At 43.0% G+C, this 17,943-nt stretch overlaps 1 protein-coding gene across 2 annotated transcripts in view; it reads right to left on the reverse strand.

Moving 5' to 3' along the window:
• Positions 1–7,109: 7,109 nt before the first annotated feature.
• LOC106587469 (voltage-gated potassium channel KCNC1) overlaps positions 7,110–17,943 on the reverse strand; it is a 33,260-nt gene continuing 22,426 nt past the window's right edge. The window contains exons 3-5 of one of the 2 annotated variants that reach the window (XM_082969548.1): positions 15,307–15,585; positions 10,773–10,778; positions 7,110–9,685 (exon numbers count right to left, since the gene is read on the reverse strand). In XM_082969548.1, the coding sequence (XP_082825674.1) occupies positions 9,582–9,685; positions 10,773–10,778; positions 15,307–15,585 (389 nt within the window). In that variant the 3' untranslated portion in view covers positions 7,110–9,581. Of the gene's footprint in view, positions 9,686–10,257; positions 11,523–15,306; positions 15,586–17,943 lie in introns of those variants that run through there. The other variant, XM_014175883.3, reaches the window with a different exon arrangement.

The raw sequence follows: 17,943 nt of genomic DNA on the forward strand, positions 1-17,943 counted from the left end.
ACAAATACACTTTGATTTGATTGGATTTGATGTGGAATATCAATCTGATTTGTCTTTGTGTGACCTCAAGACCATAATCATCACCATTCATCTCAGGTACGCACATACACACACACACACACACACACACACACACACACACACACACACACACACACACACACACACACACACACACACACACTATTTTTACCGTGTCCATGGTTTCTTCATATAGCTCCAGGATCACATTTCCCCCTTCCAGCTCTCTATGAGCCTTGCTCTAACCTCCTTTATATCCATCACCTTCCCTGCATAGTGGCCAGCCGGCCGGCCTGACTAAGCGGTTATGAAGGTTTAATTGCCTAGCATTAAAATTTCAGAGACCCCTGTTCCATCCTCCTGCATGGTGTGGCAGGGGAGGAAGATGAAGTGACTGCTGACAGCATTGGGTTCTGGAACAACAAAGCTCAAAGCTCAAAGCATCATGGTTTAATGCTAATTCTGCCACTACACAGACACTCAATTGTGAGTTTGTCATTGCTTTATAACAGGGATGGACAACTTTGGTCCTGGAGTTCTGCAGTGTGTGTAGGTTTTTATTATTCCAGCCCAACAGTAACAAGTCTGGTTCTAACACTTTACTTACCATGGTATTCTTTGTGCTCTACAACACTTTCTTCCCATCTCCTTTTCTACTTTCTGCCATTTCCCTCCCTGGCTATTGCACTCTCTGTACTCCTCTTCTCTAGCGCCATCTAACGGCCACCTGTGTCCTTACAGTACACCATAGAGATAGATAGAGGACTCATTTTTTATTTTATTTCACCTTTATTTAACCAGGTAGGCCAGTTGAGAACCAGTTCTCATTTACAACTGCGACCTGGCCAAGATAAAGCAAAGCAGTGCGACAAAAACAACAACACAGAGTTACACATAAACAAACGTACAGTCAATAACACAATAGAAAAGTCTATGTACAGTGTATGCAAATGTAGACGAGTAGGGAGGTCAGGAAATAAATAGGCCATGGAGGCGAAATAATTACAATTTAGGATTAACACTGGAGTGATAGATGTGCAGATGATGATGTGCAAGCAGAAATACTGGGGTGCAAAAGAGCAAGAGGATAAGTAACAATACGGGGATGAGGTAGTTGGGTGTGCTATTTACAGATTGGCTGTGTACAGGTACAGTGATCGGTAAGCTGCTCTGACAGCTGATGCTTAAAGTTAGAGAGGGAGATATAGACTCCAGCTTCAGTGATTTTTGCAATTCGTTCCAGTCATTGGCAGCAGAGAACTGGAAAGAAAGGCGGCCAAAGGAAGTGTTGGCTTTGGGTGTGACCAGTGAAATATACCTGCTGGAGCGTGTGCTACGGGTGGGTGTTGCTATGGTGACCAGTGAGCTGAGATAAGACGGGGCTTTACCTAGAAAAGACTTATAGATGACCTGGAGCCAGTGGGTTTGGCGACGAATGAATAGTGAGGGCTAGCCAACGAGAGGATGTTGGTAGCAGTGGTGGGTAGTATATGGGGCTTTGGTGACAAAACGGATGGCACTGTGATAGACTACATACAGTTTGCTGAGTAGAGTGTTGGAGGCTATTATGTAAATGGAATCGCCAAAGTCAAGGATCGGTAGGATAGTCCGTTTTACGAGGGTATGTTTGGCAGCATGAGTGAAGGAGGCTTTTTTGCGAAATAGGAAGCCGATTCTAGATTTAATTTTGGATTGAAGATGCTTAATGTGAGTCTGGAAGGAGAGTTTACAGTCTAAACAGACACCTAGGTATTTGTAGTTGTCCACATTTTCTAAGTCAGAACCGTCCAGAGTAGTGATGCTAGCTGGACGGAAGGGTGCGGGCAGCAATCGGTTGAAGAGCATGCACTTTGTTTTACTTGCATTTAAAAGCAGTTGGAGGCCAGTGAAGGAGTGTTGTATGCCATTGAAGCTCGTTTGGAGGTTTGTTAGCATGTTGTCCAAGAAGGGCCAGATGTATACAGTATGGTGTCGTCTGCGTAGAGGTGGATCAGAGAATCACCAGCAGCAAGAGCGACATCATTGATATATACAGAGAAAAGAGTCGGCCCGAGAATTGAACCCTGTGGCACCCCCATAGAGACTGCCAGAGGTCCGGACAACAGGCCCTCTGATTTGACACACTGAACTCTATCTGAGAAGTAGTTGGTGAACCAGGTGAGGCAGTCATTTGAGAAGCCAAGGCTATTGAGTCTACCAATAAGAATGTGGTGATTGACAGAGTCGAAAGCCTTGGCCAGGTCAATGAAGACGGCTGCACGGTACTGTCTTTTATCGATGGAGGTTATGATATCGTTTAGGACCTTGAGCGTGGCTGAGGTGCACCCATGACCAGCTCGGAAACCAGATTGCATAGTGGAGAAGGTATGGTGGGATTCGAATTGGTCGATAATCTGTTTGTTAACTTGGCTTTCAAAGATTTTAGAAAGGCAGGGCAGGATGGATATAGGTCTATAACAGTTTGGGTCTAGAGCGTCTCCCCCTTTGAAGAGGGGGATGACCGCGGCAGCTTTCCAATCTTTGGGGATCTCAGACGATACAAAAGAGAGGTTGAATAGGCTAGTAATAGGGGTTGGAACAATTTCAGTGGATAATTTTAGAAAGAGAGGGTCCAGATTGTCTAGCCCAGCTGATTTGTAGGGATCCAGATTTTGCAGCTCTTTCAGAACATCAGCTGTCTGGATTTGGGTGAAGGAGAAGTGGGGGGAGGGGGGGCTTGGGCATGTTGCTGCAGGGGGTGCTGAGGTGTTGGCCGGGGTAGGGGTAGCCAGGTGGAAAGCGTTGCCAGCCGTAGAAAAATGCTTATTTAAATGATCGATTATCGTAGATTTATCGGTGGTGAAAATGTTTCCTATCCTCAGTGCAGTGGGCAGCTGGGAGGAGGTGCTCTTATTCTCCATGGACTTTACAGTGTCCCAAAACTTTTTGGAATAATGCTACAGGATGTAAATTTCTGTTTGAAAAAGCTAGCCTTAGCTTTCCTTATTGACTGAGTATATTGGTTCCTGACTTCCCTGAAAAGTTGCATATCCCGGGGGCTATTCGATGCTAATGCAGAACGCCACAGGATGTTTTTTTGTGCTGGTCAAGGGGAGTCAAGTCTGGGTGAACCAAAGGCTATGTCTGTTCTTAGTTCTAGATTTTTTTTAATGGGGCATGCTTATTTAAGATGGTGAGGAAAGCACTTTTAAAGAGCGACCAGGCATCCTCTACTGACGGGATGAGGTCAATATCTTTCTCATCTTTATATCTGTGACATTATAGCATCTGTGACAGCATGGGCAGCGCCATTGAGGCTACAACCCAAAGGAATTCCCACCCAGTCAACTACTTTGACTACTTCAAAATGGCGGAAGCATGGTGGAAGCCCTCAATGGCAATGTTCATGTCAAAACGGGTTATATCCATAATGAGTCTTCTATCGCTATGGCTCACATCCCTATGTTCCTCTCAGAGGAACAGTCAATGTGGTGATACAGCAGCCGATGGGGAACACAGATCTGAGAGTCTGTTATTTATAGTGCAGAAATAGGCAAAAGGGATGAGAGAGTCTCTTCTAGATGAGACAACGGTCTCAACTCCCTCTCCCTGCTTTCCTTCCCTCTCAGCCCAGAGAATGCAATCACTCAGTAACTGTCATAGAGGATCTAGAAAACATGGGACAAACTTGTTTAAATTGCCATGCAAGTGGTAAAATTGCTTTTAGAGTTATGGGAGCAGTTTAGAATAAGAAAACATGTGGCTCTTTCAATCCCACGAGATAGCTGTGTTTTTATTGAATGTACACTGCTCAAAAAAATAAAGGGAACACTTAAACAACACAATGTAACTCCAAGTCAATCACACTTCTATGAAATCAAACTGTCCACTTAGGAAGCAACACTGATTGACAATAAATTTCACATGCTGTTGTGCAAATGGAATAGACAACAGGTGGAAATTATAGGCAATTAGCAAGACACCCCCAATAAAGGAGTGGTTCTGCAGGTGGGGACCACAGACCACTTCTCAGTTCCTATGCTTCCTGGCTGATGTTTTGGTCACTTTTGAATGCTGGCTGTGCTTTCACTCTAGTGGTAGCATGAGATGGATTCTACAACCCACACAAGTGGCTCAGGTAGTGCAGCTCATCCAGGATGGCACATCAATTCGAGCTGTGGCAAGAAGGTTTGCTGTGTCTGTCAGCGTAGTGTCCAGAGCATGGAGGCGCTACCAGGAGACAGGCCAGTACATCAGGAGACGTGGAGGAGGCCGTAGGAGGGCAACAACCCAGCAGCAGGACCGCTACCTCCGCCTTTGTGCAAGGAGGAGCAGGAGAAGCACTGCCAGAGCCCTGCAAAATGACCTCCAGCAGGCCACAAATGTGCATGTGTCTGCTCAAACGGTCAGAAACAGACTCCATGAGGGTGGTATGAGGGCCCGACGTCCACAGGTGGGGGTTGTGCTTACAGCCCAACACCGTGCAAGACGTTTGGCATTTGCCAGAGAACACCAAGATTGGCAAATTCGCCACTGGCGCCCTGTGCTCTTCACAGATGAAAGCAGGTTCACACTGAGCACATGTGACAGACGTGACAGAGTCTGGAGACGCCGTGGAGAACGTTCTGCTGCCTGCAACATCCTCCAGCACGACCGGTTTGGCGGTGGGTCAGTCATGGTGTGGGGTGGCATTTCTTTGGGGGGCCGCACAGCCCTCCATGTGCTCGCCAGAGGTAGCCTGACTGCCATTAGGTACCGAGATGAGATCCTCAGACCCCTTGTGAGACCATATGCTGGTGTGGTTGACCCTGGGTTCCTCCTAATGCAAGACAATGCTAGACCTCATGTGGCTGGAGTGTGTCAGCAGTTCCTGCAAGAGGAAGGCATTGATGCTATGGACTGGCCCGCCCGTTCCCCAGACCTGAATCCAGTTGAGCACATCTGGGACATCATGTCTCGCTCCATCCACCAATGCCACGTTGCACCACAGACTGTCCAGGAGTTGGCGGATGCTTTAGTCCAGGTCTGGGAGGAGATCCCTCAGGAGACCATCCGCCACCTCATCAGGAGCATGCCCAGGCGTTGTAGGGAGGTCATACAGGCACGTGGAGGCCACACACACTATGGAGCCTCATTTTGACTTGTTTTAAGGACATTACATCAAAGTTGGATCAGCCTGTAGTGTGGTTTTCCACTTTAATTTTGAGTGTGACTCCAAATCCAGACCTCCATGGGTTGATAAATTAGATTTCCATTGATTATTTTTGTGTGATTTTGTTGTCAGCACATTCAACTATGTAAAGAAAAAAATATTTAATAAGATTATTTCTTTCATTCAGATCTAGGATGTGTTGTTTAAGTGTTCCCTTTATTTTTTTAGCAGTATATATAGTACAATATTTTTTTATATCAAATATGCAGCCATGTGGACAGAGTTACCAACAGTACAGCAGGTGTCCTGTTATAATGGGACATGCGTAATAGTCTGTGTTGTGTGTATATCTCTGTGTGACACTGTCAATCCTTTCCCCGTCTTACAAAAAAAGAAAAAAACCTTTGTGTGTACAGCAGCACAATAATGACATAACACAAGCAAAGATATTGAGAATGCTAAGCCACAGATGGGTAAAGTAAAGAAAATGATATCAATAGCCAGTGTGAAAACACAGAGACAGAAGGGAGACATTGCAACATCTACAGAGAGAGAGAGAGTGAGCGAGAGAGAGAGAGAGAGAGAGAGAGAGAGAGAGAGAGAGAGAGAGAAAGAGAGAGAGAGAGAGGGAGAGAGAGATAACGGAAATCATGTAGAATAAAGGGGTGGGAAAATGTGCTGCCCTTGAGAGATGATCATGCTTGTGTTGCCTTGGTAACAAGCCCTGTTAGGTAACTAGGTTGCCATGGTGCCTATTTCTGCCAGTGATGGAGACCTGGCCTTCCTGTCCATGATCAAAGCTCACCAGCACAGAAAGGAACTCATAACACTGGACTGCACAGTGCTGCCCTCCGGGGCAAATGTATTCAGCCATTCACTGGACTCAATTGAAATTAGGGCCAAACACCTGGAACATGTACAATAACTGCACCTGCATGTCCATTGGTGATTTAATGTAGGGATACATTTGGCAACGATACAGAGTAGATACTGACACAAAGAAATAAGCAACCAAACAACCAAATAAATAACCAAGCAAACACACAGCGAGACAACCTTGGATCCTCGGGTGGATTTCTTCAGTGTAATAAAAAAAAAGAGAAACAGAACGTTTATACAATTCCAAATGCATTGTGTGAACACAGTACAGCACACTCAAAATAATGTCTATTACGGAACCAGCCACGCAAATGAGATTAACTAGCTAATTTACAAACAGTGTAATTGCCACACAGATAGATTCTACTCCAATGATTCACAGGCCTTGTTATGCTGCAGTTGCTGTATATCAGGGCCCTGGTAGTTAGGCAAGACCCTAGTAATTTCCTTGCCCTGGCCCATTGTCAGAGTACCATATAGAGTACACTGAACCACTAAATCATCTGGATAGGCTGATGGTAGTGACTGCTAAACAATAGAAACTATCTTGCCAAGTTCAATGGTTTAATACAGGGCATATGCTTTGCTTGTCTCACAGCATCCACATTTATCTTTCAGGTACATTTACAACTACTGTGGGTTTCTTGTAACTTTAACAGTGACTCAACCGTTGTAGGTGTGTTTGTGTGACTATGTGTGGGAGAGTTTCTCTGTTTGTTTTCAGGTGCAGCACCTCTGAGGTCATATCGTATTCGTCTGGATACTGCTTAGGCTAAATGTGTATGTGTTTATCAGATTACTCTGACTGACTCTCCTCTCTCAAGATGGTCTGACACAATCATCTGATTACATGTGTGCCAGTATGAATGTAATTTTTGCCTCCAATGTTCTGATGTGTCCTCCTGTGCAGATGGTTTCCATGGGAACAGGACCAGAGCAGCAAGCCGAATGCATAGAGTATATGAATGTAATAAACATTCAAAACATGCGCTGTTCAGATAGAAGTGTGTATGTGAGAGATAAAAAACAAGAAATGATTCACTAAAACAAAACACATAAGCACAAAGACAAACAGAGATCATTTATGTCATTACTTTTTATTTTATTTATGTGGTTCTTTTTGTAAGGATCATCCAGAAAAGCTCAGCTAGAATACATAACTTGAAAGGGAACATAAGAATATGTACCTGTGTTGGTCGACAGATGGGGCATGACAAATCAAAACAAACAGCTGGCATTCTTCCAACATAGACTGAGTTGTGTGAACATCGTATGTTCACACAGGCAGTTATTTTAGCATCTTAAACCTCTTCTTATACAAGCACTAACTTCAAACAATAACCAACCTCAGCACTAAGGTTGGTTAGTTGCATTCACTACTGAACATCTTTCTACCTAATTTGTCATATATTTTGCAAGATGTTGGAGTATATGGTATACTGTACTGTGGTTTGCTGCTAAGAAAAACAACAACTGTGGAAAATATATGCAATTCCCATAGCAAATGTTTAGTAAACACTCTGATCCCTAAAATATGGCACCATTGAAGAGGGAAGATCTCCCTGTTGCATAATTGTGGCCTGCACTGTTCCATGCTTCACTCCACCTCTTGGATAGGTTTGTGTTTGTAGATCAAAAGTGTGCATTGGTATGGCAGTGTTGCAGTGTGTAAATACAGCTTCATGTCTACGTTGACTACTTCACTATAGGAGGAATTTAAAGTCTTTACTTGGCTGGTTCCTCTTTACCGTGTTAGTTGAGCTAAGTAGTCTGGTCTAAAAACTGACTTTAGAAATACAAACGCTTTACATTATGCAGATGTGCACAATATATAGCAAATATTATATAGCAAATATTCTCAATTCAAGTTCTACATAGTAAAATACACTGGTCTTTTGTTCAGTGCGAGAGATCTTATCTACCAAACGCAACAGTTTAACCTGATGTCTAGTTTGGAGCGCTGGTTGATTGGTTTATTATACAGGCAGTATATATATTGTCTGTGGCAGCAATCTTATGCTAAGAGCATTTGTGAGCCAAATTAAGAGGTTATTAGTATACCTAGACTATGTATATATTCCATCATATTCAATCAACCTTCAGTAACTATGTGGTTAATGTATCTTTTGTGTGTTTTGAAATCCCATGTAGGAAATAATATGGTGAATAATTCCCTTGGGAGTTGGTAAAAGGAAAATGTGATGACTTTGCAGCAAAGTGTATTTTTCTTTATAATATGGGCATTCAGACTGAGGTAATGGAAACAGTGGAAAACTGTTCCTCATCCTCTCTCACTTACACATCTCAATGCCAATAATGGTATCTAGTACCTCATGCAACATATTGGTAATAACCTGGCTCTTTGACACATTAAGCCAAGTGACAATGGAGATATTAGTCAATATTCTATAGTTAACTACAAAAGTAATGCCCAAAACTTGTGAAAACATTATACGCTTGTGAAAGCATTGTGGAAATATTGTTTCATGTAAGTGTAACACATACAGTACTGTTGAAAGAGAGTTCAGAAACCAACCAACCAGTTGTAATTTACTAGGTAGTTACAACATGGGTAATCATTTTGTTTTTATCCCATCAAAACCAGTTTTGTAATGACTTATGTTAGTTAGTGCTTGATCTCTGTTAGTCTCATGGTCACATATGTGAAGTACATGCATATTAAAACTTTGTTCTGAGTGCAGTATGTACTGTATATGAAATCCACAGCACATTGCCTGGATGAGTTTTCCACCTTGTAGCATGAAGGTAACAGAGTAATATTTGTAAGAAATACCTCAAATAAATGTTTCTTTCGATTGCTGACAACCGCAAGGTTCCCTTTGCAGGCATAGTACCATACAGCCAATACATATTTAGGCAAGAAATGTGTCAATTGTTTGTATAACTGGGGATATCAACTGAATATAAAGCACAACTACAGTTGAATTTAGGGCAAGTGACATTTTGTGACATAAAAAACAAACTTAAAAAATGTCATTGTTGCAGTTATGATCACTTTGCTGAATGAATTTTTCTTACACTCAACCCTTAATGTGTAAAGAGTGAGGGCATTGAATATTGAAAGTTGAGGGTAAATATATGAAAAAGGCAACTCAGATGTGGTATGGAAAAAACAGCCAGAAAACAAGTATTTTGGCAAGCTTTAACTCAGGGAAAAAATTACTGTGTTACTGGGGCCAAAATGACACTCTTGATTAGACTTTCTCCAACATAGTTACATGAAGTCAGACACAAGGAAGGGAAGCAGATATACAGTACAAACATAAACTTCAATAAACACATCCATGCACGTACGCACACACACACGCACACACAAACAAAGACACACACACACACAACGTTCATTCTTACTCAAGTGTGTACAGCATGAAATCAACCAGTCATAGGTACAGCAGCCAATGAGAAAGGTGTGAGAACCACAACTCTTCTGGGTGACATTTAAGGCTGGGCCGGCAGCATGTCCAGCTGTCCACGTCAGCACCCCCCTGGCACTGGTTATCTATGTACAACAAACAGACTAAGAGCATTATCAGTCGGGGGATGGGACGTTGTGGCCCACACACAGTGTGGTTGGGACACCATGGTTCATAACACAGACTGACTGGTCTGTGTTCTGTGATCGCCTGGCCCGGCCTGGGCGGGATGCTAGAGAGAAGAGAGACAGAAGCGTTATTACCCAGGGCCTGCTCCTGCTGGGTGAGGGCCTGCTGGGCGAGGGCCTGCTGGGCAAGGCCCTGCTGGGTGAGGGCTTGGGTGAGTTAATGGTGGATGATGCTCAAAGTGCAGAGGGAGGAGCAGAGATGAGATAACTTTAGAGGAGTTGAATGTGTGCCGCCGGGCTGGCATCCCATGGTAAACCAGATAGTTTGACCATGCTTCACCCATGCTTAGCCAATGCATCACACCTCTTAGAGTAGACTGTCTGTATAAAGAGGTTGTTTTAAAGGGAAGTCTTATGAGTGTGTTGAAACCATGCTTTCATTTAAAGTCCCCTTTAGATGTTGTTGAGGGTTTAGTCATCACCATGCTGTGCATTCTGCCATGCATCTTCCAGGCCACTCTGGGTTCAGACTTGATTTCACTCTTATTTAAGACCCCCCATTCACTTCCTTTAGGTTTCCAAAAAGTTTGGTACACCAGAGGAGAGAAAGGGAGAAATACATTCATATACATTCAATCCATTCAATGAAATACAGACCCCTCTGACAGGTTTCATACAAAATTTATTTCATGCTAGAGTTGTATTCTTCAACTCTTTTTTTCCGATTGATTTCATGTTGCATAACATTGTGCATGCAGTTGATTTCCCCCATGTTCTTAATTGCAAACAATGCTTTTATGTTTTCAAATATACATATATTTTTGCTGCTTTCATAGTAGCTAAAGGTTGTTAGGGAAAGATGGTCAGACACAACCTGACTCAACCAGATTCTTTATGATATTGTTTCTAGTTTTCTTTAAAAAAATAACATTGTTCAAAGTATATATTTAGTATGTGAAAGTAACAATGGTTCACTATGATAAGTTCTTCATAAATAATTGATTGTATACATCTAGACGTATGGCAGTAGACAGAAACAGATTACTAATTTAGCCTAAATGATTCTTCTCATTAAGATCCAGGATCACAAGCATGCCAACATAAACAAGGTCAAACGTTATTTTATCTTTTCACAACATAGAGAGCTTGCTGAAATATGTATATTCTCCATGTCCTTACAAGTCTCTAGTTAGGAAATAGTGGTCAATATGACCAGAGCTGCCAGGTAACATGTACTCTGTACCACAAAGAAAAATAGGAAGAAATGTGAAAAGAAAACACTCTGTCATTGAACACCTTAATAGTCTGGCTACATAAATTGTATGCAAAAGTGAGGAATCGTTAAAAGAAAAATATATTCTTCATACGGATAGTCATAATAGCTATAGTTTCTTTTTCTTTTTTACTAGTCCACCATGCAACGCATGCTAAATAAAAAGAGTCATGTTTAACTGATGGTATTGGGTGACATAAATGCCATTAGCAGTTATTCTTATTATCCTCTACTTATTGATTTCATTCCACCCTTTCTGGCCATTCAGGCCAAGATGTCAGACCAATGTTCCTTTGTTATTTGTCTTTCTGACCTCCTACAGTTCTTCATTGAGAAAAAGTCCATACAAAAACAACAACGAAGAAAAGCAAAAAGGACGTATTCGATCTTGATGTTTGAGAGAAAGCCTGTCCTTCAAAGTGAGATGGGTGAGCTCACTGTAAGAAACCTCTGTATCTACTGTTTCTCTTCCTCACTGTGAATGTGGCCTTGTCAAGCCTTCCATCCGTGGAATCAAGAAACGTTGGAGAGGGGGATTTCTCCCAAAGCGTTGGTTTCTCCCACTCAGAGTCAGACTGTGGTGTGCCCCCCTCAGGTCACTCTGAGAACTTCTGCCTGCATATACTTAACTAAGACAGTCTCCTCTTTACAGGGATCTGTGGTAGAGAATACACGGGAGGGTTCGGTTGCTCAGCATCAGCCAGTCATTAGTCATTCCCAAGAGGATGGATTCATTTGAGAAAGGTAAGACAATGGGGGGTTTACAGAGAAAGAGGACCACTTACAGATGTTTTAAAATTAAAAATTTAAAAACTTGCTCTGCGGTGATCGAGGAGAAGGAGAGAAAACAAGGGACAGAGATATAGAGAAGTGAAAGAAAGAGACAAGCTTAGAGGACAGCAGAGGAACAGAGTGTCAGGGTGTGTGACTGGGCCAACTCTCTGTTGTATCGGAGCTGTGTCCATGCACACCACCTCCCTGAGGGGAAGCCACCCCAACAGAGAAAGACAGGATTGTAGCAGGATAGGAAGATCGACAGAATAAAAGACAGAAGAGCAGAACGGGAGAAGAAGTCAACCAAAAATGGGAAAATTGGACTTCTCTTTGAAGTAGCTACTTTGTGGTTGTGCTTGTGGTGGGAAGAGACATTCTTTACCTTGTAGAAAAGTATTATGAAATAGAATATAGATAAGCAAAAATATATATCTTTACTACTGAATCTATTGATGGTTTGCCTTCAATAAAGACATGACTAGGTTCCAGTAATTGAAGTGTTGGAGTACTTCACCTACAGTGAATATTTACAGCTGGGTCCTTTTCACCATTTGGATGGGCCATACAAGAGTATTTAGAGAATATTATCTCCCATTCATAGGTGTAGAGTTCTATATGAGTTCTTCCAGATCTTTTGGAATCTACCTGAGCTGACCTACTCTTTCCTATAGATGTCAAACTTCCATATTTCTGGTATTAAAGACTCTCTTCCCATTATCAGTTTTGAGAAGGGAAAGTTTACACAGACAGAGAACAAGCAACACAGATAGATAACCACAGAAAAAAGAAGAGACGGAAGGGAAAAATCTGAAGACGGAGAGCAAGGTCCAGATGACAAAAATGGGACAGACCGATACAACACGGTGGAACAGGAGCTAGCTGCAGATGGGGTTTCTGTAGGTGGGTAACAGGGAGAAGGGCAGAGGTTTAGAGGGGAGCCTAGGAGACCGCCCTGTGCCACTGATCCATGCCTACAGAATGCTACAGGACACTATGTGGGCTGCTGGGCCCTGCAGACACTGACACCACTCCGGTACCAGCCCCCCATGCCTGCAATGGTGCTAAGGCTATAAAGCATTTGGTAACCTTTGTTTGGGGAGAGACAGAGTTTCTGGGGTGTAGTGTATTGGTATGGGACCTCTATCTTTCAAAGAATTTCCTTTCACTCCTTTTTTTCAAAATGTATAATGTTATTGATCCAGGCCAATTGTACGCACGTATTACCTTTCATGCGTTCTCTGTTTGATTAAGGTCCCGGAAGCATGCAGAGAGCAGTTTGGGGGGGGTTGAGGTATGGCTCAGAAAGAGAAGGCACATCAATGTCATCAACAGACAATCTGGCTCCAGGCACTAACACTTATCTGACGCTTATTCAGCTAGTTCAACATCAAGATCATTTTGTGGTTAATAATATCAAATGGAGAAGAGAGACTGACAGTATCCAGTCTGCTTTGTAATACTGTCAATAAGAGTGCTGGCACAGAGCCATATTCAGCTAGACTTCAACATAAACTATCTACTGCAGTCCAATTATATAGTGATCTTGTTACATAATCTTATGATATGCTGTTATTTAATAACAATAGCCTGTCATCTATTTGTGAAGCAATGATATGAAAATTGTTCTTAGCAGAAGTTAGATCATGTTGAATTATTATTAGTTGTTAGATCAGAGGTAGGACGCTGTTGAACATTTCTGTCTTGCTTCTCACCATGCTTGTCATATACTGTAATACCATGTGGCCTCTCTTATTCCTCACCATACTTCACCCCTTACCACCAGCTACATTTCCTCTCCAATGCCAACCATCAGCTGGACAGGACATGCAGTGTTGAGTTAAGAGACAAGCACAACACATGCCAACATGGAGCAACAGAGAAACAGGTTCACTTTACATTGGCAACATATACATGGACAATCACACACAGACACAGTCGCAGAGATACCGTACACACACTCAGAAGCACATTCATAAACACATGACATAGAATATACAACACTGAGGGCATGTGTACTCTTAGCTACTGTTAGTGGTCATCCTACTTGATTCATGTAATGGATCAGTCTCATGACGTGGACACAGTGGATTACTGTTGTGTTTGTGTTATGGCTCTTGAGAGTCACTGAACTTGTCCATCCAGTTCACTATGGGAGACAGTGGGAATGTGTGACCTTTCGACCAAAAAAAGCTCCACTGTGCTCTAGAGGAGACAGGATAAAAAGTATGTGTAAACTGTATACTGTGTGGAGGCTGTAGCAGGTTCTGTCTTAGCTAGTGTCTGGGAACTTGGCTGGGGATGATGGCAGGTGAGATTTAGCAATGCTATTAGCCCATGACAACAATATACAGTATTATGTGCTTGTGATTCATCTCCCTACGCTCACAAGCAGCTAATTTAAGAAGCTGCGGATGACACTGGCATTATAGTTTGATACTGCAACAATTGTGGAAGCAGCTTCTTCTTCTTCTTTTTCAGAGTTGATTCATCATAGAAGCCTTTGGCTTTCAGTTGTCCTGCCTTTGCCTGACGTAACTGTAGACTAGAGGACATGATGAGGGCCTGATGTTATTGTAGAGCATAAGGATAGTAAGGATCTCTCGGTGTGGTGAACAAGGCATTTCTTTCATTGTGCTATTCTTTAGTGTTAGAGGCTGGGGCGTCAGGTTGTGAGTGTGACATGGCCGTCCTCTTGGCCACATACCCACCCAGCTAGCTGCAGCAGAGGGTAGCCCTGGGGGCCCTGGGGGCTGAGCGGTGGGCATGGGGGCGCCGGCTCCGCCAGTGACCTCCCCTGGGAAGGGCCGGCTACCGACCAATTAGACACAAATCAAGGATGAAGGGATGATGAAGGGGGGGTGATGGAGGGAGGAACAAACAGATCAGACAATGAGTGGATGAAAAACAAGGAAAAACAAACATACAACAAGGAAAAACAGAAAAAGGGAAAGTTAAGGTTGGCCCAGGGGGCAGTGTGATAGTCTCGGTGATAGTGAACAAACCAAATGGAGAGAATAGAACACCCAGAGATGTAGAGGAGGGTTGGCATGGTAACGTAAAGAAACATTTCAAGAAAATCCCAAAACAGAAAAACAAGACCACTGATTAGTGATTTGTTTATATATTTGTTCAGTAACTTATTTTATGCAGAAGTAAATCCATGAAAGTAAGAGTAATTCAGATGATTCAGTTTTAATGAAAGAGAAGAGTTGGACAGAGAAAAAGGCGTCCAAATGCCAAATAAGAATGTTGGGGGTGATATTGTGTCGCTCAGCAGTACTATGTGGGTGGGGGATCTAAAGTTGTTTGTGTTGGAAGCTGTATAGACAAAGATAGTAAGGACAATACCTACTGTGATATAGGAGATAGCAACAACAAAAATAATGTGTGTGCTCTCTAAAGTGTCTTTTTGTGTCATGTTTCAGACTTACTGGAACAACTTTGTGTGTGTGCAGTTTCTCCTCCCTGAGTACACATGAAAGTGTGTTTGTGCTTGAGTCTAAGTGTGTTCCCTGGGGTGTGTTCCCTGGGGTGTGTTCCCTGAGGTGTGTTCCCTGAGATGTGTTCCCTGAAGTGTGTGCCCTGAGGAAGGTGTGCCCTGAGATTTAAGCCCTGGGATGTGTGCCCAGATGTACGGCCTGTGTCTAGGTGTGTCATATTACGTACCCTTCCTGACTCTGGCCGCCGTGTGGCCTGGCCGCCCACCCATGGCCAGGAGGAAGCAGGGCTGCTGCTCAGACCGGTCAATAGGGCTTAAGATCTGGCCATCGTCAGGTGACATGATCTGGTCTATGTGGGGACAGTCTTCATTGGCCAGTGCTGCTTTTTCTGCCTCCTTGGCTGACTCCTTGGCTGACTCCTTGGCTGACTCATTGGCTGCTCTCTTGGCTGGATCCTTGGATGTTTCCCCGTTCACTTTGGGATCTTGAAAAACAGCTTGTGGTGCTGAAACAGAGGGAGAAGAACTTAGTAGTGATTCCACAATGGTGTGGAAGAGGATGTGTCAGCACTGGCATTTATGTGCAAGCTTGGCTATTTTATAATCAACCAGGTAACACAGTTTTGAAGGACAATAATCAAACTTTTTAAAATGTAAAATCAACATTGACCTTTTCCAACTGCCCAAATCCCAACCACAGGAACTTCAACTAACAAAAACTTCAGGCTTGCTGCTCAGTTTGGCACGGAATATCTGCTTTCTTTGGTTTCCCAAATCCCTCACTCTCAAAACTAACAAGCTCCTGTCCTGGAAATGTACCACCTGCCTTTACAGACATAGCAGTGACTATTTACAGGTCAATAAAATAACCGTAGTGACACACGATTCTTCATCTTCAGTATGGTAAATAAAGGTGACCAACTCACAACAATCTGCGAGAACAGGAAACACTACCATTTTATCATCCAGGCCTCACATGTCGTACCTTGTGGGCCTTATAAGCATTACATCTACATACTGAACCACACAGCCCAGACCACCACTGTCACCGCTGTAGTAAAACATTATTTGTGGGTAACACTTGCAGATATTAGCAATGGTGTCTCTGCTGCATTGATGCTTCACCCCATTACACATTACAGTAATTAATCTGCTCTTGTCAGTGCAGCAGGCAGCACACAGACCTTAGCCAGCCACACACAGCCATTGTATGTGTGACGCAGACCCCCTGGGATGGAGGGAGAGGAAGGAGGGGAAAGAGAGTGGGAGATGAGTCACTTTCTTCAGAATAGTTCAATGAATAAAGACACCATTCTCTACCTCCCTCTCTCCTCCTACACTTTAATTGCAGCCTCTGTGTTCATCCCCTTCTCCCTATCCCTGTTGACTTTTGTCTTTTTTTCATCCCCCTCTTACTTCCCCCCCATCCCCTCATTCATCTTTTGGATATCTGTATCCAAGTCATGGGCTCTATTGATTGGCTGTTGGCCTGGTCATCGTGCATGTCTGATGTGATGAAGAGGCATAGGATTTGTCCAGATGGTGCCTCTTTACAGGAAAGAGAGGGAGAGTAAAGATGACACAGCAGTAATGACCATATCACTGAGATCTGTCCATCACTGGCATTGTGGAGGACAACACTTCCAATAGAAACATGATGCATTCTGGTCATTTTGGTCAGCCATCACTACATCCACCTTACTCTCTACTTTCTAATGCACTAACAACATTTATCACAGAACCATACTCATTGCTTCTCATTCAAATGTATTGCCACACTGCACAACCACAGAAGAGATATACCGCGAGATACTGTATGTAAGTTAGCGGACCTGGTCCCGAAGTGTCTGTGTGCACGTGTGACTAAAAACAGCTCACTGAATAAATGATGACAGCAATTTCAGGGGGTGTTTTAAAAAAAATGTTTTCCTGCACTGGCTTGCTGTTTGAGACTGCACTCTCATAGTCATCCCAATGGCATTTCACCGGGTCCTCACTGGTCCCTTAATGTGTGTCTGTATGTTTTGACATTGATTAGTAAAAATAGATGTGTTCATCTGTTCAAACTTCGAACAATAAGCACACACCATATTCAAGTATGCAACTAAGTAATGGATGTCATAAATAAGCAAGTAGCTTATTTGATAGCTACGGTGTGTGTGTGTGTGTGTGTGTGTGTGTGTGTGTGTGTGTGTGTGTGTGTGTGTGTGTGTGTGTGTGTGTGTGTGTGTGTGTGTGTGTGTGTGTGTGTGTGTGTGTCGAGCCAGAACGCTCGATCACATCAGCTGCTCAAGGGACCATCTTTATGAGGAGTACAGTACAGTACTTTAAAAGTTATGTAACCTTTCCCAGCTCTCTTATTCCTAGAAAGTGAGTTCCATTGTGTAGACTGCTGTAAAAAGTTAATTGATGCATTGTATATTTGGCAATCCTAGCCTATCCCTCATCCTAATCAAACAGCCCATGCCTCTTGTTCAAAGACTGGAGGACTCAGACAGAGTTCTCACTCCATTGAAAGCCGTATATGGAGAATGCCAACCTATGTGCCAGAATCACAACATTCTACACGCATTATTCATTTCCCCCTGAGCTGAACCCAACCCATCTTGAGGGCCCATGCTCAGCATGTTCCTGAATGTGTGTGTATTAATGTGCTATTGCATACATGGAAGGAGTTGATTACATACATATATCCCTTATAGTAACTTTGGAACAATGTCCATGTAACGTAAAGTGTTGCTCTAATGTCTGTCTGTTCAATTACAATTCAGTGACATCATGTACAGTAGATGGATGAGCAGGTCAAACTGTTTTCTGATTGGGTGCTAAATGAGTTTCATATTGGCTGCTTATTCCATCATTCT

This window comes from Salmo salar, chromosome 26 (genome assembly GCF_965601325.2).
Source record: "Salmo salar chromosome 26, fSalSal1, whole genome shotgun sequence".
Lineage (NCBI taxonomy): Eukaryota > Metazoa > Chordata > Actinopteri > Salmoniformes > Salmonidae > Salmo > Salmo salar.